Genomic DNA, 19,901 nt, shown 5'->3' with positions numbered 1-19,901 from the left:
CGACCCTACAGTTTTTAGGTACCCGCACTATAGATGTGCTATATACACGTGCATACACGTGCACTAAACCCCGGGTATGACGGCAGGCAAGTTTCTGGCCGAGTGAGCGATGACACACTCGCATACACACACGTACGCGTGCAGCACGTATCCGCGCACCCGCGGGCCCTTCCCGGGGTGGCGGCCACCAGCGCCCCGGCCCGCCACCCGCGGCGAGGCGCGGCCGCCCCTCCACGCTGCCAGCGCCCGCCTCGCCGGTGGAGGGGAAGTGCAGCGCGGGGAGGCGCGGAGGGGCGCGGAGCGGTCGGGCGGCGGCGCTGCGGAACGCCCCCCCCCCCCGCCCCCGCCGCGCCGAGGCCCGCAGCGGCGGTGCCGCCAGGCGCGTAGACAGCGCGGGTGCGCAGCGCAGCGCGGCGGGGCGGGGGCTGCGGCAGGGGCGCCCCGAGCGGCCCCTCTCCCCCCGCCGGCGCCGCGCGGCTTCGTCCGCGGGCGGCGGCGGACAAAGGGCCGGGGCGCGCTCCGCCGCTGCGGGAGAGCGCGGAGGCAGGGGCGGCCGTGCCGGCCTCTCCCCCACCGCCCCCCCTTCCCGGGGGGAGGTGCTGGGCGCGGAGCGGGGACCGGCCCGCCGGGGAGCCGCCGGGGATTGGCTCGGCCGGGTGCGAGCCGAAGGTGCTGGGGGAAGCCATCTGCAGCGCAGGCGATTTCGCCCGCTGTGCGCGGGGGGGAGGGGGCCTCTCCTTTGCGGGGGGTTTGGTTGGTTTGGTTTTTTTTTTTTTCTTCCTCTTTTTTTTTTTTTTTTTTTTTCCCTTTTCACGGGATCATGGCCACGGCAGCGGGGCCGTGATGTCCCCGGGAGCAGCCCCGCTGCTGCAATGCTGCCCGCAGCAGCCCTAGCGAGGGGGGGCGTTTGAGCGGCGGCCGGCGGCCGCACATCCTCCCCGCGGCACCGCCGCCGCCGCCTTTCTCTCCCCGGGGCCCCTGCGCCCAGACCGGCGTGAGAGGGGCCTCGCCGCCCGCCCGGCCCCGGCTCCGGCTCTCCTGCCCGCCAACAGCGAATCCCCCGGGCAGGGCTTTAAATTAATAATAATAAACCCCCCCCGCAACCCCCTATAAAGGCGAGAGGGAGAGGAGAGCCGCGCACAACATGGCCACTCTGCTGCGGAAAATCGGGCTGATCCGGCTGCACAACCGGGACACGGAGGACCCCAAGCACCACCACCACCACCACCGCAGCAGCAGCGGCCAGCAGGGCTCCTCGCTCAGGGGCAGGGGCAACCAGAAGAACAGCAGCAACAAGCCGCAGCCGCAGGCCCCCCCCGGGGGGGGCGGCGGCGGCTGCAGCAGCAGCAGCAGCGAGAGCAGCCCCGGGGGCCACAAGAACAAGAAGGCGCCGGAGCCGGCCAAGCAGCCCCCGCAGCCGCGCTCGGGCGGCGGCAGGGAGAAGCCGCGGGAGGCGGCCCGGGAGCCCGGCGCCGGTAAGGAGGCGGCGCAGCGGCCCGGGCCCGGCCCCGGCCCCGGCTCGGGGTGCGGGTCGGGGCCGGCGCCGTTGGTGCCGCTGCCGTCGGGGTCGGGGCCGCTGGCTCCCGCGGGCCGGCAGCAGCACTGCACGCAGGTGCGGACCCGGCGGCTGATGAAGGAGCTGCAGGACATCGCGCGGCTCAGCGACCGCTTCATCTCGGTGGAGCTGGTGGACGAGAGCCTCTTCGACTGGAACGTGAAGCTGCACCAGGTGGACAAGGACTCGGTGCTGTGGCAGGACATGAAGGAGACCAACACGGAGTACATCCTGCTCAACCTCACTTTCCCCGACAACTTCCCCTTCTCGCCGCCCTTCATGAGGGTGCTCAGCCCCCGCCTGGAGAACGGCTACGTCCTCGACGGCGGAGCCATCTGCATGGAGCTGCTCACCCCCCGCGGCTGGTCCAGCGCCTACACCGTGGAGGCCGTCATGAGGCAGTTTGCGGCCAGTTTGGTCAAGGGGCAGGTAGGGGGTCTGTGGGCTCTGGCCCTGCGTGCGGCGAGGTGGGGGGGTGCCTTTGGGTGGGAACCCCAACGGGCAGTGGGTCTGGCCCCGCCCGTGGCTGACCTTGGCCAGGCCGGGGGAACAGGTCCCCCCCCGAGGACCTGGCCTCACCGGTGGGGAGGAGGCAGGGACACACGCGTTCTGCTTTGGGGTCCCCTCTCGGGCGGGTGCGGCGGAGGTACGGGGCAGATTGGAGGGGGCAAGGAGCACATGCATCCATCGGGTCCTCCCGCATGTCTTTTGTCCTGTGCTCGGCTCTGCTGCGTCTGGCACCAAGACGTCCTGCCCGTCGCCCACGAGGGGCACCTCCCTCGCCCCAAAGCAAAAGGGGCTCGTCAGGCTCCAGTGGGGTTTGGGATTGGAGTCCTCCGCCTCCTGCCCTTCACCTCCTAGTCGGCCATACTTGCTGGTCTCCTGCGTGAAGTGCTGGCGCAGGGCGCGATGCTGGAGCTGCTGCCCCCAGATCTTTGTCTGATGCTGTCCTGCATAGCATCCCTCGGGGGAGAAGAGGCGACCCCCGTGCTCCCGGGCTTGGGGCTTGGCGCACAGGGCAGAGGGGTGACACCGGGTCACACCTAGAACTGCTGCCTGAGCTGCCGGCAAAGTTGTACCCGTTTAAAAACGTCCCTGCCTCAAAGGAACAAGTAATTTCGGGTATGTACTGCAGTTACGGCAGCTAGGTGGTTCCTGCCAGCTCTCCTCTCCGGAGGAGGTGCCTGGTTCCCCCGGCACAGGATCTCGTCTGAACCGAGTCAACGCGGTTTATGCTTTTTTTCTTTCTCTCCTGCAGAATATGCTTAGAAGAGAAGTATTTCATAAGACGTTTTTAATAAATGGGTGAATCTCGCTGGTGAAACTCGTAGCCAGTCTTTCTTTGTGGTTATTGTAGTGGGCAATATACACATGGCTGTGGCAAGGTGATTTTCCCGTTCTCTTCATGAGTGCCCTTGAACCCAGGGGATATGCACAGCTCCGCGTCTGTCAGTAAATGATGCTAGGTAACTTAAATTCATATCTTGGCAAGGAGGGGAGGAAAGAGTAAATAATTATATTTTTAATTTGCTTAAAAATGAGGTTACTCCTGTTTGCCTCCATGGAACTGCTTGCATGAGCAGAAGTAAAGGCTTGGTTTCTCTTAAGACTGAAAATTAATTCTGATTATTTAACGGACTCTTCTGTAAGTGGCTTGTCCTTCTTTCCCTCTGTTGGATTTGGGCCTGCTGCTCCTTTTTTAAATCAGATGAAAATATTTTTCTCTGCACTTCATTTGAAGAGGTCAAGTTTCCTAGGTCACCTTGGGATATAAAAAACATCTACCAGAGGAAAAAAAAGGAGAGAGACTTAATTTACATTGAGCCTGGGGTATGTTGAAGTTCTGTAGCTACTCTTACCACATCTCACTATTTGTTAACCCATCTCTTTTTACAGAGATTGTCGTTCTCATTATTTTAAACAAGGATTTAGGAAGACAATGCTAAATTCTCTCAGTTTTTTTAATAGTTTAGCATATTTCTGCAGTATTGAATGTTGAATGTAAAAGGGTTAAATTAAGATTTACTGAGATCATAAAATGGCTCAGTGAAGAAAAGCACTAAATTGTTTCATTAGTAATACATATTAAGCTACATAATCTGGCGATCTTCTTCCCTAAACCACTTAAGAGATTTCCAGAAAGTAGTAGTAGTTTCTGATAACAGAGTGTGTTTATGTGTGTATCATTAATAAACACATTTAAAATGCAAGAGTTTCAATAACATTCTTCCAGAAGTTTACAAAGTTAATTACAAAAAAAAAAAAGTGCGTGGGATGGGAAAAAAAAAAAAAGTCAGAAATAAATTTCTACCGGTAACTTTGTAGTTAAATAGGTGTAACGTTCACATTTCAATAATTTAAAGGTAATTTCTGGGTTACAGAGGTGCAGTCCCTGATGGGTTGCCAGTATGTCATCATAGCCGGGCTCCGCGTCATGGGACCCACGTTCCTGTAATCGCACTCCCCTCGTTATGTAATCCCGACTCCATTGCATAATCGGGCTCAAAATACAACAGGCACTCCCCTATCCCCGTTTCATTTTTCATTTTACAGGTAATCTACTTCTGACCATATTTTTTTTAAAATGAAAACAGAGCCGCTGAAACGTTGAGAGCCGAGGTGCTGCGTTTCCCGGAGCTGTGGGGCTGGTTTTGGGTAACTCTAGCTGTGCTGTAGGTAGTCTTGGTGCCTGCAAGGAGCCATCCTGAACAAATAGCGATGGCTTCCACCAGGCTAATTGTGTAATTTCTGTAAGCACCCTGTGATAGCATGAAATATTCAGCGCGCTTGCTATTAATCAGAAAGGCTGGAAGGCTGAGGTCCGTTCTCCACCACCTCAGAACGACCCTGCACGAGCAAATGGCGGCAGCCGTGAGGCCGAGCAGGAGCTGGTGCACTGCCGGCGCCAGTGGGTAAATGGGACCTTCTGGAGAACTGTCACCGGTTCACAGTGCCGTGATTCATCCTGAAATCGTGGTGAATACTCAAGCCCCGTGATGCATCCGAAAGCGTGCCTTGCCGGCGCGGGCACCGGTGTGAGTAGGCAGAACTGAACTTCCCGCCAGCATACGTTCCTCCTTTTGGCAATTTGAGCGATCAAACTGAGGCGGCTGATTTCATTCAATGTTTCTCATCAGTCCCGTTTTGCCGAGCTAACTGTAACGCTGCTGTTCTCTGCCGGTTCTTCAGAGAGAAACACAGCGCTTCTTGGTCTGTTGTTCTGTTAGAGCTAATAGTAACCTATGAACATATATGACTTTTTTTTTTGATGAAGCGATCAAAAAGCAGATGACACTAACACTAAAAATACATTTTCAGGAAGTCAAGGTTCTTGACAAATTCAGATTTTTTTTTTTTTTTAATGGACCTTTTAGCAGAGTAAAAGAAAAGTCAAGATAAGTCATTCTGACCTATCACAGGTGAAACATTTTACTCAAGAGTTATGTCTGTAAGGAGATGTAAGCATGCAACACAGCAACTAAAAGGTAACACTTTTGTGTTAGTTTTCAGCATCGCCCTTGTATGCAGGGAAGCCTGGGTCCAGGTTCCCAAACCTGAGTGTGTCTCCCAGGGGCAGGATTTTAAAGCAGGGTGGCTGTTTCTCCAGATTGCACCAAGCAGGAACCATACGCCTCAGGTGACCTTGTTGAGTAATGTCTTACCTTATGGGATGTGTACCCTTGCTTCCTATCATGAATCTAGTAGTGCATTTTTAGATGTTTTTGGTCTGGAAAAAAAATGTTTAAAATAAAAGAGAGGCAATTTCTGTTTGAATGAAACAATTCAAGAGTCCCAAACTATGCTTTTTTTTTCTTCAGTTTTCAAAGGAAAAAAAAAACCTTAATTAACAAACAAGTTGGGGTTTGTTTGGTTGGTTGCTTCAGCTATTCAGCTGAGAAAATCAATTATTCACACAGCTCTAGTCAGTATCTTGAGGGGAATTCTCAGTACATCAAAGGCCTAAGACTGTTTATCTGTCTGGGATCCGGAATCTTATTTTAAAAAACTTGGTGTTGTCCTTAACTCAACTGTAGCCTTGGTTTTAAGGGGATGACTTTGCACTTGCTTCCTGCAAAGTCAGCTGCTCACTGGCTCCCATCATCATGGGTGAAAGCTTGGCCCTACCTAACTGGCAAAATGGTAGCCATGAACTGCTGCAGAGCTGGGTGTCAGCCAAGGAGGTGGGGTGATGCTAACAAAATAATTTAAATACCAGTTGTTTATTGTCCTGTAGGGAACTGTTCAACATGCCTGTCTAGGCAAAGCCTCCCATGTCTGTCTGTCTGTCTGTCCAGGCTGTGGAAGTGGCCCACTGAGCATTACTCCTTCTTAGCACCACCCTTTAAAATGGTTTATTGATAATTTGAGAGAGAGATTTAAAAATTAGTCTGCTGCTTTCCACTTCCTGATAAGTGCCATTGTCGTGATAAGGTTAATAACTGAAGGAAGGAAGGGGGAACAGTGCCAGTCATAGGAGAGTGATGAAACAGCGGGAGATTTGTCATGGCTCTCCCTGATAATGCATGTGGCTGAGGCCAGAGCCAGTGTTTCAGGGAGGAGTCATCGCTCTCGTTTGAAAACACGGTGGATAATGCAGTCCCAAATGAAAAGGAGCAGGCTTTGTCCAAAAGTGTGAGATGATTTTGTGTCCTCTAATAGAGATGTTGTTTCTCACTGGAGAGGAATTATTTGACGCTGGTTTGGTGGAAGTTTAAAAGAGGACAAAGCTTTGTATGCCAATGTCTAAATAACGCATCAGGAATTTTTTTTTTTTTTTTTTGAGAACTAACACAGCTGCACCTAATGCCTCGAGGACTTTGGGCTTAAGCTTGCAGTAGTGCTGACCAATAGCTGCCTTGTCCTCCTTTTTTATGAGCCCCTTGTTCTCTTTGTGGAGGCTGGTGGACAGGACTGAAAGCCAAAAGCAGCTGTCAGGTAACTGGTGACTCTGCAGATTATGTCATGGAAAAAGTTCTTCGTTTTGAGGAAAATACTCCCTTATTCTTCCAGTGAATAAGAAGGAGCATAACAATTTTGTTAGAACATATCAATAGGAATGGGGAACTCCCAGTTACGAGTATTCTTGCTGTGGTGGGCTTCAGTACAATGATTTAAATCAAAATATAATTTGCAATTAAGATTTAATTTTCTATCGGAAAATTTCCTGAATTCAGATAAAATTTGTTGGTATATAGTACTTTTATCCCTCATATTGTAATGTTAGAAATACCTCAGTGGAATCCCATTAGCTTGCTTCAAGAGGTATGTGCCTTGTGTGACTGTTGGACTGATTTATCTTTCCATTTTAAAAATATGAGTATCCCAGCTGACTTCTACCAGATTGAAACAGCAGAAATGCACTTATTTTATGAAAAACAGATACAGAAGGTAGCTGTTAATCATAGTCTAAATGACTCCCTCTTCATCCTTTCAAACAAAAGTATGAGTGAGCAGATAGCAGATGGGACTTGCATGGTGTCCAGGAGGTCAGCAGACTCCAGGTCTTTCAAATATGTATAGCAGAAATTAATTGCAAATCCATGGGTTTTCCTACTCCAGATGCTGGGTTTGAGGACCGTAGCCATGAGTAAATCAGCTAATCTCAAAGGCTGCAGTAATGTATAGAGAACACAGTGGTCTCTGAATTATTTGGAGCCATTATATCTTATTAGGGCCTTAAAGAGTAAAACTGCTTCCTTTTTGCTTTCAATTAGTTGCCTGTGCAATTGATGGCAGTTATCATCAAGGGAAGAAATGTTGCTTTAGGTCTACGGTTGAAAAACACATCGACACATACACAAAGAGGACAACGGAGACAAAGAATGTATTATGGGGCTTGTTCCCCATGAAAAGGTATAAATGCTGGGCCAAGGAGGTAACAGAATATTGTTTAGCTACAGAGAAAAATCAGATATATTGGCCTTCTAAGATTTCTCTTTTACTGCAATTGAGAAACCTAGGATTTTCAAGCTGAAGTTTAAGTGGGAGCATATATATATTTGCTATGTTTTGATGCTGGAACTGATGAATGGGCTGGAAAAAAATATTGTTCATGTGTACTCTGATCTATTGCTATTCTGACTATCCACTATTATTATGCAAATATATTCTACCAAGAGAAATGAAGACACAGGGATTCCAACTCATTGAAGTAGGAGGCTGTTTTAATTCTTTTAAATAAAAACAGGGGGAACATAATCTCCATTTTACCTCTTCAAAGCATAAAAAGGAAAATTTTAAAATACTTTAAATTATCATCCATAGTGTTAAAATAGTCGTCAAATGACTTAAATCACTAAATTGAAACAAACTGCTTATTTTAAAACATGCTTTTATGGCAGGTAGATCTGATTCTTCCTCTGGCAATACTTGGCTGATTTCCTAAATAAGAATTTAAAGGAAGTGCGGCTTTGGATCATAAGAAAGTTGAATTTGCTCAAAAGAGCAAGATTCTTCTTCCCTGAATTATAAAAGAAGTCCTCGTTTTCTTCAGCGAAAGTGTTCAGATAGAGAGAACTCTGTAGTATTTGGGTGTCTTGTCAGATACTTTGTTGAAGAAGTATATTTGTTTCAAATGCAGAAAGCCTAGTTCTGAGGGGTGACATTGTGTCCTGGAGCAGTAACCTAAATAACCCAGTTTCTATTGTGAGGAAGATTTACTCTTCCTTATACAGGCTAGCCTTGAAAAAATTGCAGATTTCCTAGCATTTACACAATGCCCAGGGATTTCCATGCGTGACCAGAGACTTCCAGATCAAAGATTTGTAACTCCACAGTAATTCTGGTCCTCATGGAAGTCTTATTGCCAGGTGTAATCCAAGGCATGCCCCTCAAGTATGCATCTGCTCTCACAAAGTGGGACGTTGGTTAAGGAACGTAGTATTAGCTGCGTTTCTTCTTCCCATCTAAACTCCTTTGGGCTGATGAGAGTCAGTGAAGATCTCTTAATTTCCTTGACATATTCAGTCCTTCACATGCAGTTTCCAGTTACAAATTATCTTTTCCTGTAACTGTCAAAAAAGGTAGTGCTGACATTAGGCACAAAGAGAGATGGAAGGTCTGCCAGGTGCAATTACTCCACGGCTAAACAGGGAGAACTTCAGGGACTGTGGTGATTATGCAATCTGAGTGGCTCAAAATATATGTTAAATTTGATGTGTGCAGGATCCAGTTGTCTGGCTTGTAAATGGAATACGAGGTTTCTGTTGAATATGATCGTATTTTTGAAAAGCGTATGGCTTGGGGCTGGTCAGAGTCATACTGCACAGAGTCATTTCTAGAGGGTGCTGAGCACTCCACAGTGTTGGTCTTTTGACTCTGGCTGGTAACAGCAGTAATTGAGTAGATCCTGGAAGTTGCAGGACAAGCTGCATGGGAAGGACATGGTGCTGTTACCTAACCTGGCTGGCAGTGAAACTAGCACTGCACTGGGAATTAAAAGAGCATAAGCTAGAGAGGAGCGTAGGTGTGCTTTGATGAACATGAATTTGCAGTCCCTATTGGTCTGCACAAAAACAGGTAAGTGGGCACCACAGGTAAGACGTTCAGGTGATTCCTCTTCTGAAACAGGATCAAGGTGCCAGTCTGATTTGCCCCATTCCAGTTAAACTGAGTGGTGGTACATCAAGTGTGCCTCTCCTCAGCCCTGTGTGGCAGATAAGTGCCTGCCTCGTGCATGTGCAGTCTCTCCTTGGAAAATGTCTTATCTGCTTCACAATTTTGTGCATGTTGTTAAAATCAATAATCCTCATTGATTTAATCCTTTTCTGCGCAGGCTCCAAAACCCCGTGAACTTCTGCAGTGACTCCTTGATAGAGTTACATGTCAGTCACAATCCCAGTTCTGTATTCAAAGATGAGTGAAAATAAACCTGAGGAAGGAAGAGTAAGCCTGCGTAATGAAATGGCCTGGAGCTCACATGCTTCTCATAGTCAGGCTTTATGAGCTGTGGAATGACTAGATATTTCTCCTGGTTTTAGGTTTGTGTTACAAATGGTAACGAACCCCCAGCTGCAGTAAGAAGTGTAAGGCTTCTTTCCATAATACATGCCTATAAAAAACCCTAAAGCGTCACAAAGCGAAGGAAATTGATGTTACTAATTTTTCAAATTTTCTATGAATTTCTATGAATTTGACAAGATTATTAAAATATACTTAGTATTGTAGTGTTCTATAATTATTGGGGAGACGAGGATATTTCACAGTTAGAGCACTTAAGCTGAGGAGAGGTGATCTGAGTTTAGCTTCCAGGTTTTGCCACTGACTTCAGGTGCAGTCATGGGCAAGTCAGATAACTTCACTATATTCCTCTTTCCCACCTGTGAAGTACAGATAATCCTCTTTCCAAAGGTCATTTGAGGATATGTACTTAAAGCACTCAGAAATGGGGGCTCTTTGAGTAGATGTCCATGTGCCTCAGTCTGAAACATATCATAGTCAAGAGATTGACACATTTGTATAAATAACAGGGGGGGGAAGTGCATTGGCTTGTGACTCTAATCTTACCAAATTTGGTCTTAACTCAAATGTTCCCAGAGGTAGTCTGCTTTTTACTCCTGTTGTTTTTTTTTTAGTGTGGTGAAACTTTGGGAAACACGGAGATAGCCGTTGTTGACTGGGCTATAGCTCTTTTTGTCTTTACAACCTGTCGTAAAGGATGGTTTGCTTTGCTTTGATTGGGTTTACACCCATGGCTGTGCTTAACTTGGGTAACTTCAGGTTCCTGATGTGGAGGACCTGTGGGCTGTTGCAAAGAGAGGCTGTCATGCTCCCAGGCTTTTCACATGGACTTGCCCTCAGTAATTCTGCTGGTACCTGATTCCACAGAAAGGTGGTCCAGGGAGATCAGCAGAAGACTGGAAAAGAAAATGTCCCTTTGTTGTCTAGACTAGCAGATGCCCATTTGATGGCAGGGGACAGGGACCATCTCTTTTGACAGAAGCCCACCATGTTGTAAGAAGGCACCTTTGGCCCTAGAGGTGCTAGAGGCACCTTCCAAGAGTTTGTCCCACCTGTAAAATTCAGGAAGGGAGTTTCTTAACCCTCATAGTACTGAAATTGTGCTGCTGTGCTGACTTTAGGGAAAGGCAAGGAAGAGCAGCACAGTGCTCTGTAGCTGTCAAACAGGGATTGAGGCTGTGTTTGTCTGGATTAAGAGCTATTTGCACCAGGCTGCACACAGATGAGCGAGCGTTAATAATTATTCAGCTGGAACTCAGATTTCTTTTTCCTGGACAAAGAACAGTCACACTCCCAGAAGGAGTAATTTATAGGATGCTTTAAAGCCAGAACTTGCTGAGTTTTCACTTCTTTGTATGGGTTATTCTTAAAAAGGAGACCAAAAAAGGCGTGGAAATACTGCTTCAGAAATTACACATTTGCAGGAAAACATCCCATTTTTAATTCATTTATGCTGCGACATTAACAGTATTTGTCAGCATCATTTTCTATACTTCTTTGTTTTAGTTATAGCTAATAATTATATATAGTGCAATATAAATTGTGTGCAGTTTTTGAGTCATGATTAACTGTGCCTCATCAGTACATGAAGGAAAAAAATTACAAACCATGTAATTGGGAGGAGAGACTGTGTATATTGCACTCTAACAGAGATGTTGTAACACATTGCAATCATTGCATCGAGAGCATGACAGTAGCTCGCTTTAGCATTACTCTACTTTTGAATGCTTTTCTAAAGCCAGTGGAAATGTTTTTCTCTAAAAACTTGTTTAAATATTCTAGAATAAGACCGGTTCAGGCTTAAGCACTGTATTCCTCTGTTACTTATCAGAAAAGATTTGAGTATGTTTGCCTAGTACGCAGCTTTGAACAGTTGAGGCCCAAAGCCATTAGTCGCTGGCACAGTAGTGGAACATGTTACATACTGAAGATTCGTAGTGTGCTCCATCTCTTAGTAAATCCACAGTGTTTGCATCATCCGTGGAGAAGCCTGGGACAACAGGCTTGGGAAATGGGCATATCCTTGTGGGTTTCCTTCCTGTCCCTGGAGGGATCAGTACTGATGCAGTGTGAGGCACAAGTGACTTCCTACAGTCTTTTGCATACCTCTCTAACTCTTTGCTTGTTTTCTGTCTCTTGACATTTACCTAGAAGTGATAAATGCTGGTTTAAATGATTCAGCCCCGTGTGCGGAAGGCAGGTGTGATTTGCCCTTGAAAGACCAACCTTGAGTTATTTGCATATCCAGGATTAATGAAAGGAATGCAGGGCTGAGGAGTTTGCCTTAAGACCAGTGCTAACAACATGAAGGCTTGCCTGCTTCTGTTGGCAGTGTACTGTTGCAATGAATACAACTTTTTGTTAACCAGTACAGTAAAAAAAAAGTCTGGATGTGCCTGAAGGGTTTCCTGTGGCACCTCAGAGGCTACGCTGTCTCCAGAATAACCTCAGTCCTGTAAGGGCTGTGTACAACAAATCTCTGAAAATTTGGGACCTAGTAACACAGGGACTCGCATCAGGAGAAGACTGAGCACAACCTTGAAGGTTTCAGGACCTGGCTACGCAGTGCCACAGCTGACCTGTGTTGGCAGTTCAGTTCCAATATCTAAACTGGACTTAGAGACCTCCATAGGTCCCTTCCAGCCAACACTTCGGTGATCCTGTGAATGGCGAATGGCTGGCCACCATTATGTAGCCCTGTCCTTCCTGGTAGTGCCAGAAGTGATATGATATGGAAGCACACGTGACACTGTGTGCTATGGGAAAACTGTTGGGTTTTGGTCTGGGAGCTGCTATAGTTGGTTTGACAAGAGAGAAAAATCCCTTCATCACTGCCAGAGAAATCCCCTTGAGGCCATCCTCATTCTGGAAATACCAGAAGAAATGTCAGGACTGTCTTTCATGACACACAGGCCAGACATGGGCAGATACGTGGTTGAGGTGGGATTACAGGGCTAAAGAGCTTCAGGATTCATATTTGGTATCTCTGTACAGGGCTTAACTGTCTTTGGACCACTTTGTGACATGGTGTTGTTGGGGAAGAAAAGATATGGCACACTGCTGATAATGATACTGAAGGACTTTAAAGAGTCACTAGATGTTGAGTATTTTTGAGGATGCTCTTCAGTGTCACATTGCATTCTCAACGGGAGGACATGCTGATGTGTTGATTGTGTAAGAATGTGGAGACTACTGCAGCATCACTGAGAAGTAGAAACGCTCCCAGATTTGCCAAATCGCATGTGAGATTTGCCTTGGGTCTTTTGCTGAATATAGGAGGGAGAGGGCCCTAGGTATGGCTAGGGTCCTAAGAAGGCTATCTGCAGCAGGCTGTGCTCTAGGAGGTCTTTCTCCTACCAGTGTTACAGACTGGATCCTTATAAGCTGTTTGTTCAAATGCATTAGTCTGGGCAAAGACGAGTGGCATGCAATTGCTCACTGTGCCACACAAACTAGGAGCAGCAGGAGCACAAGTGAATGAGGAGGCCAAGTGCAGCACGTGTCCCCCTGCATTTCAGCATGGCTCTGTAAACCAGTTGGGTGCTGTGGCATTACTTTCACCTTTCATATGTTTCTAGCTGGTTAAAATTATATCTTGATAAGTACATGAAGTCGCAGCAGATGGCAAAATCTGAAATGTTCTCTCCAACTCTTTATTTTAATTAGCTTTTCAGTTATCCCTTTATGAAAAGCACTCTGTGAGTGTCTGAAAGTATTGCAAGTATTTAAATAGGCTCCTGGTGCGACTTCTCAGAGCTAAAGTCGACATTAATATCTTTATAAAAGACTTTCTTGGGTTTTCTATGTTGTCTTTAATCTTCTGTGGAATGTTTTGATCTTTTTCAGATACCAGTTTGATATCTTTTCTTGATTTGGTTCTGGACACATCAAAACATTGGCCGTGCAAATGATCTGTATTCCTTACTGCGGCAGTAATGATGTGCAGGGTACAGAGACTGGTCAAAATGCATTTGTGCGCAATTGAGCTATGGCCAGCACTGTGTTTACCATACTGTATTTACCTTATTTATCTTATTTACAGAATGCAGCAGCTCATAGTCTCCTGACCAGCATTAAAATGACTGCATGTTTAACTAGCAGTCTGAAAATAAACTGTAATCACAGCTGGTAACAGTGCCTGTCAAAATGTTTGATACTTTCTTTTATAATTGCATCCAAAATGCCATTTTTTAGTTAAAGTTGGGGAGAGTTTTGTGGGAATAGCAAAAAGCTAAAAATCATTAAGACAGGAGATAACCACCTGAGTATAGACTCAAAAGCATGTGAACTGTGTCAGCTGAAATTCCACCCTTTTTTCTTTTTCCCTCAGGTTTACTTGAGGCACCAAAAAGGGAAACTTTCAATCAATGAGGTTAAATTTTATCCAAATCATAAACAGCTGGCAGGGTATTGGTTAATAAGAGACAGTGCTAACCATGCCACCCATAGTTTCTGTATAAACATAGAAATACATGGACTACAGTGGGGTAGAATTAGCTGTTCTCTGATGATGCAGTTCACATACAACCTGCATATGGCACCAGAATGCATTTTAGAAGTGGATTTAATGATCCGTTACATTAATAACACAGAAGTATGAGAATAAACTCATGGAATGGTGCTCATTTCATCTCCTGTGGCTCTAGTAACATTTTAGATGATGTGATGGTATTCACTGCGTTACTGCAACACCAGAGGATTCTTTCTTTCCTGTTTGAAAGCAGTACGTAGCTGACACTGAACATGGGCGATAGCTGTTCTCAATGCAAAGATCCTATTTCTAGGTACAGATTAGTATTAATACTTTGATAAAGCTGGGGAAGACATGGATCATACTGTGCTAGGTGCTATGCACACAATTCAGAAAGGTATCAAAGCCTTAAATAACAAAAAATAATATGTATAAGACGAGAGATGGCAAATGGACCTAATCCAGAAATTAAGTAGTAAACTTGTGTTTACTTCAAAAGTATTTAATTGGTGAGATTTTGAGCATAGCATTTCCTGTGCTGATTTCGTCTTCTGTTGCACTTTGCTTTATCTTTTCCTGTGTTTCTCTAAGTATGCTTCCAACAAAAGCTCAGATTAGGAAGAAAATACAACACATGTTTTGCAACAACAAAAATACTTCTGCAGGATATGTAAGATAATTAGTCAATGAGATTTTAAATGTATGTTACCGAGTTTTATTTAATTATTCCTTTTGTCACAACTAAAAAGGAACATTTTCTAAGAAAATTTGTTAGCAGGGTTAAATTGAGTACCGTTCAGATCATCCTTATTTGGGAAATATTAATTGCCAAATTAGTATGGGGATGGGGAAAGTGTCTTGCTGTTTAGTCTATCAAGGGATGTTTAAAGAGGAAATACATTGCTAGTCTGTAAATGGCGACTAGGAAGAAAGGTGAGGAAAAGCATTGAAAGGTAAAATAGCTGGTTTTGTGAGAACCAAATGGGTATAAATTGGCTGTGAATAAATCGAGGTGGGAATTAGAGGCTGTTCCTAATCTTTAGTTAACGTAGGCTCTGAAGCAGAAGTCAAACCACACAGAAAAATGGCTTATTAAAACAGGAGTAGGAAACAGCTTTTTAATCTCATGTGTCCGTACTTTTGTTATGATACGCTGTTGTGTTCAGCGCTGCTGCTATCTGTGCAATATTGTGACAGCTCTCTAGAACAAAATGGTTTGTCCACACTGCACATTACTCATTTTAGTCTGTAAAAATAACTTTGATACTCTGAGGACAGAGTTAGTTTTCTTTTTTCCCCCCTTTTTTCCCCTCCATATACCTGATTTATTTCCTCAGTATTAGTTGTTGCATGCAACTACAAATGACAATTTTCTGTTTAAATTCTAAATTGACAGTAAAATACGGGAGGTAAAAGATGCAGCCTGGTGCATCATTTTGAGCGAAAGAATAGAAAAAATGAGGACGTACTGACTTGGTTCTTAATAATTGTGACACTGTAATATGGTATCTGCTTATCAAATACCGTTTATTCTAAAAAAGTCTTTCAGTGCAGTCTATCAAACAGTAACTAAAATTATTAGACTTGTGACTTTAATAAACTTCTATTTTGTGACAAATCAAATAGGCGTAAATACTTTAAAGGGTATTATTGCTGTAGAGTGGAATAAATCTGCAACTATATTTCTTTCTTGTGTCTCTCAGTTTGTAAATGACATGGACCAATGTGAAAAATAAGGTAAGCTATTAATAACTCAGTAAGTGTCTCTGTTGACAAACAAGGATTTGAAATGACATACTGCTGTGCATTTAGAGGTAATATTTAATTGCAAAGTAATAAAGACACAGTATGTTTAAATGTGTATATTTTCATTTATTATCAAACTTGTCATGAAGGGGTAATAAACAAAATAGAATTTTTTATGTAGGCTGGAAGCAAGTTGGTTTTAAGGTGCCTCCTGCCTTTAAGAAATGCCAGAGCTATTCATTTCTCACAGGTCAGATGAGAAGAAGAGTGGAGTGTGTTTCGTGGGATGGATGTAATTTTTAGTGACACTTAGCGTTGGCAGTGGGGTGTAGGGGGTGAGATACGGGTAGCCCTGAGACGTAGCACGCAGAAACGCTCCACTTTTATGATGGTTCTTCAGGGTCGTTGACTCTGTGATACTCACACTTTGGACTGTATTATGAGTGTGGCATCAAAATTGGCTTGAAATCTCCTTCCGTCTCCCTGAGCTGGTAACTCAGCACCACTTGCAGCAGCCTGCTTCCTTCTCCACCCACAGCTGCTGGCCCTGGGAGACTGGAAGGGGCTGAGGGTGGAGCTGAGGAGACCCTTCCTCTCCTGCTGCTGAAAAGGGCTGTGGAGGATGATCACAGAACCCTCTTGTCCCCAGCAGCCAGTGGGAAGAAGGGTGCCGAGACGCTGTTTCCGTGGCGTGTCTGTGTGCTCCTCATGGTCCCTGTCTGCTTGGGGCTGCACCCCTGACTGTACAGGGCAGGCACAAAGGTCTGCACACCAAATGCTTCATGGCAGAGGTCCCTTTGTGGGTTTTCAGGGGTCCCTGCACAGCAGAGAGGGAGGCGAGCCATGTGGCATGGCTGCAGCAGCAGCCAGCCACTGGTTGCTGCAGGTAGGGCAGCATGCCAGCACCAGGGCTCACTGGGAAGAAATAGCCTGGCAGATGTCGTCTTTTGGTTTTTTTCCCTTTACTGCATATCATTTTTAATCATCTCTAATAATGCATTTGTCTGTCCCAGTTTGGGAACTCCGCTTTCTGGTACCCGTAAGCGAATGCCTCTTGACCTGATGCACTGAAAAGTTGAGCTGTGGTTTCCAGGTGTGTCTTCACATGTTTAATGAAGGTTTTCTTTTTTGTTTGGTGCAGGGCCGTATCTGCAGAAAAGCTGGCAAATCAAAAAAGTCATTCAGTCGAAAGGAAGCTGAAGCAACATTTAAGAGTTTGGTGAAGACCCATGAAAAATATGGGTGGGTCACCCCACCTGTCTCTGATGGCTGATGTTAGCAACCTGCACTTGACAAAAATGCTGAACAAAAGTACTGTGACATCTCCTCAGTGCTGTACGCCGCCCATCCTTTTCTACTTCAGCTTCAGTTACATACCATGAATGTCAAGGAGACATCTAAGTTATTTATGAACAGATGTGTTTACAGAGGGAGAGAAAAAAAAATGCTGTGTAGGATTATATTTCAAGACTGGAGAATGGTCATCATTGAAGTCACTTGAGCGGATGCTGAGATTGCGTCATTTGCCCCCATACAGCCCACATTGTCTTCAGCTTCTTTCCATGACAGCAGCACCAAACAGCAGTACTGGAAAGTCTATCCATTACTGCCCAGTTCATTTAAATGTAAATGAAACAGTTAATATTTAATAGGGAAGCAGTGCATTGCAGGTACATGTTTGCTGTGCTGTTTATCTTTGTCTCCTAGCAGGTCAACATAACTTGAAGATTTGTCTTTATGTGGAACTGTGGTCTGCTGTGACTAAATTTAGACCTCATTTGTGCTCTATATATGACCTTTAATTCATAAATGAAACCAGAATTAAAATGCTGAAAGGTCCTAGTGTTGAAAATTATTAAGTGGAATCACCCAACCGGTTACAATGTGCTATCTATGCTGATATTGTGATGTGCTGTTCAGAAATAAACCAGTGCAGTTAGCTGAAGGTTAGGTGGTTTTTTTAAACTCATCCACACCAGGGCTTGAAGTGCTTAGTTGGTGGTAGCAGAACCATTATTACCCTGCGGGTATCTTCTGCAGTAGCATGTGGCCTGTCAGTTCTTCAAAACGGCAAAACAAACGAATGGAAATGGACAAAGCAACCTTAAAAAAATTATCTGCTTAATTTTTAAATGATATGCCAGTAACAGAGTAAAAGTTTTCAAGGCAAATGGAACATGGTTTGTAAGATGATTTGCATGACTGGAATTTTCTTTTTTATTTTCACTTAATAGACATTGTATGTACTTAGAGCCCAGTATCTGAGAAAATCCACTGATGTATATAAATGTCCTATTATTTAATCATTAAGATTTAAGTTTTCTGGTAAACAAATTGAAAAAAACTTTCTATGGGACTCCATAAAAGCTGAAGGTAATGTTTAGAATGGTATAAGAAAAACATTAAAAAGTGTGGATTCCGAATGGAAAATCGTATTGGACACATGCTGAATAAAATCACCAGTATCGTTTCTGTTGCCTCAGGAATTCAATCATTTTGGCCAACTGTGAAATTCTAGGTACTTTATAGATATACCTTTGTGGCGATACTTTCATTGAAAGCAGGACAGTATGGATTGTAAAACTAATTTGGAGTGAGGAAAAAGGTATGTGTTTGCAAATGCTTTCCATTCTATGGCTAACACAAGACCAAATTGAAATGGTTGACCAGTTTCTGTTTTTATTACAGCAACAGGGACACTGTACAGAGAGTTTTGGGGTTTGGAGTTTATTTAAAAGTACACACAGTGGAGAAGAACAAGAGAGTAATGAAGTACAGAGGAGTTCTAACGCAAGCAAAGAAGCAGCACAGCAGATACTTGTGCAAAAACACTTCTCAGTTTATCTGTCTGTAGATGCTTTGCCAGTGTAGCTGTTTGTCAGCTAGATAAGGAGGAAAGTAATCAAAGCCTTCACCAAAATGGTTATGCAGGTTAGAGCCACTCAGTGGCTCAGAGGCTGGTTTCTTAACACTTCTTCTCGTCTCCACCAGCTGCCTCTTCTCTTTCTTCTCTGACCATTTGTGGTACCCACCTGGTGTGCCTTATCTCAGTTATAAATGGAAATGCTTCATACCACAAATCTGCACGGATCTTGCTGTGATTTATCTCGCCCTGTTTTATACTTGGAGAGGATGCTATAATCAATGTATATATACTTTTCCCCTCAAACTGTTCTGTGCATCCAGCAGCAGAATGTGTCTTTTGAATGAGAAATAACATTTCAAGTAACTTATTTACTCAGTTTTATAAACATTTCTTTGCATTATGAAAGAGGAAACTAGTGTGTTTAGTTAGGCATCTAATAATTTGCAATCCCTAGTGGGACTCCCAGAGAGCATATAAAGGGATCTAGCACTGGAAAGCATAAAGTTTGTTATTTCCCTTCAGAAAAGCTCTTCCCTCATCAGCACAGTAAAATTACATTAAAAGCAGTGTGAAGGTGTGGTAAGTCTTGGGGGGGGGGACACATTATTTCTTTCTCTGCTGTTTTTTAACGTGCCTCTTTTTTCTGTCAGTGGCTTATTTTAAATCTTCCTGAGAACCATATCTTTAATATTTAATTAAAGGGTTAGCTAAAAGGAACGTGGTGGGTGGATTGCTACCACTTCCCTCAAACCTACTTATTATGTGTCTTCTTAAGTGTGCTTTAAATAGTTATAGCAAACATCATTGCTAAAAATCACAGTTACTTTCTGGCTGTAGGAGGTTCTCTGTATCACTCAGAGTCTTGGAGCAGTAGGAGAGGCAAATCAAAAAATCTGGAGTGCTTTGAAGCTGTCGCAGAAGGGGAGCAGAGCGCGTGTGATAAGCTGCAGCAACAAATCGTGCAAGGAAGAAAGAGGCAAGTACACTGGGTGAACTAGGGCAGGATGAAGTTCCTGCCACACCAAAAATAAGACTGCTCCTATTGAAGAGATGACGGCTTACAGCAGGAGCAGCCTGTGCAGAGGGAGATGCAGGAAAAGGGGACAGCAGGGAGCGCAGAAGCATTATGCTTCTGACTTGGGGGCAAGGGAGATGGCTAGGAATGTAGTTAATTAAGAGATTTAGAAAGAGGGTTGATCTATTTTAGGTAAAATTAGTTCATGGGTTTTGTCTAGCTGTATGCTAGACAGGTTGTACTTTCTCTGCAACAGACAAGCCTAAAAAAAGTGAATGAGAAATTTTGG

The 19,901-nt window shown here is 44.8% G+C and overlaps 1 protein-coding gene across 2 annotated transcripts; it reads left to right on the top strand.

The window, feature by feature from the left end:
- Positions 1-314: 314 nt before the first annotated feature.
- Positions 315-18,201, top strand: UBE2QL1 (ubiquitin conjugating enzyme E2 QL1). Of its 2 annotated transcripts, XR_012629672.1 has the most exons (3): positions 315-1,984; positions 2,301-2,677; positions 2,814-2,885. XR_012629672.1 is itself a non-coding variant. In XM_074874790.1 (2 exons), the coding sequence occupies exons 1-2, from the start codon at positions 1,145-1,147 to the stop codon at positions 17,002-17,004; spliced, it is 972 nt and encodes a 323-aa protein (XP_074730891.1). In that variant the 5' UTR covers positions 336-1,144; the 3' UTR covers positions 17,005-18,201. The 2 variants fall into 2 exon arrangements, 1 of the variants encoding a protein (XP_074730891.1); XM_074874790.1 differs by lacking the exons at positions 2,301-2,677; positions 2,814-2,885 and adding an exon at positions 16,873-18,201 and having other exon boundaries at positions 336-1,984.
- Positions 18,202-19,901: the final 1,700 nt, after the last annotated feature.

This window comes from Strix uralensis, chromosome 1 (assembly GCF_047716275.1).
Source record: "Strix uralensis isolate ZFMK-TIS-50842 chromosome 1, bStrUra1, whole genome shotgun sequence".
NCBI lineage: Eukaryota > Metazoa > Chordata > Aves > Strigiformes > Strigidae > Strix > Strix uralensis.
This window is presented reverse-complemented; position numbering and strand designations above follow the sequence as displayed.

Bases quoted from the DNA above. Each gene is read 5' to 3' on its own strand.
- UBE2QL1 (XM_074874790.1), top strand. From the start codon at position 1,145: ATGGCCACTCTGCTGCGGAAAATCGGGCTGATCCGGCTGCACAACCGG. The intron at 1,985-16,872 runs GTAGGGGGTCTG...TGTTTGGTGCAG, and splicing joins CCAGTTTGGTCAAGGGGCAG to GGCCGTATCTGCAGAAAAGC.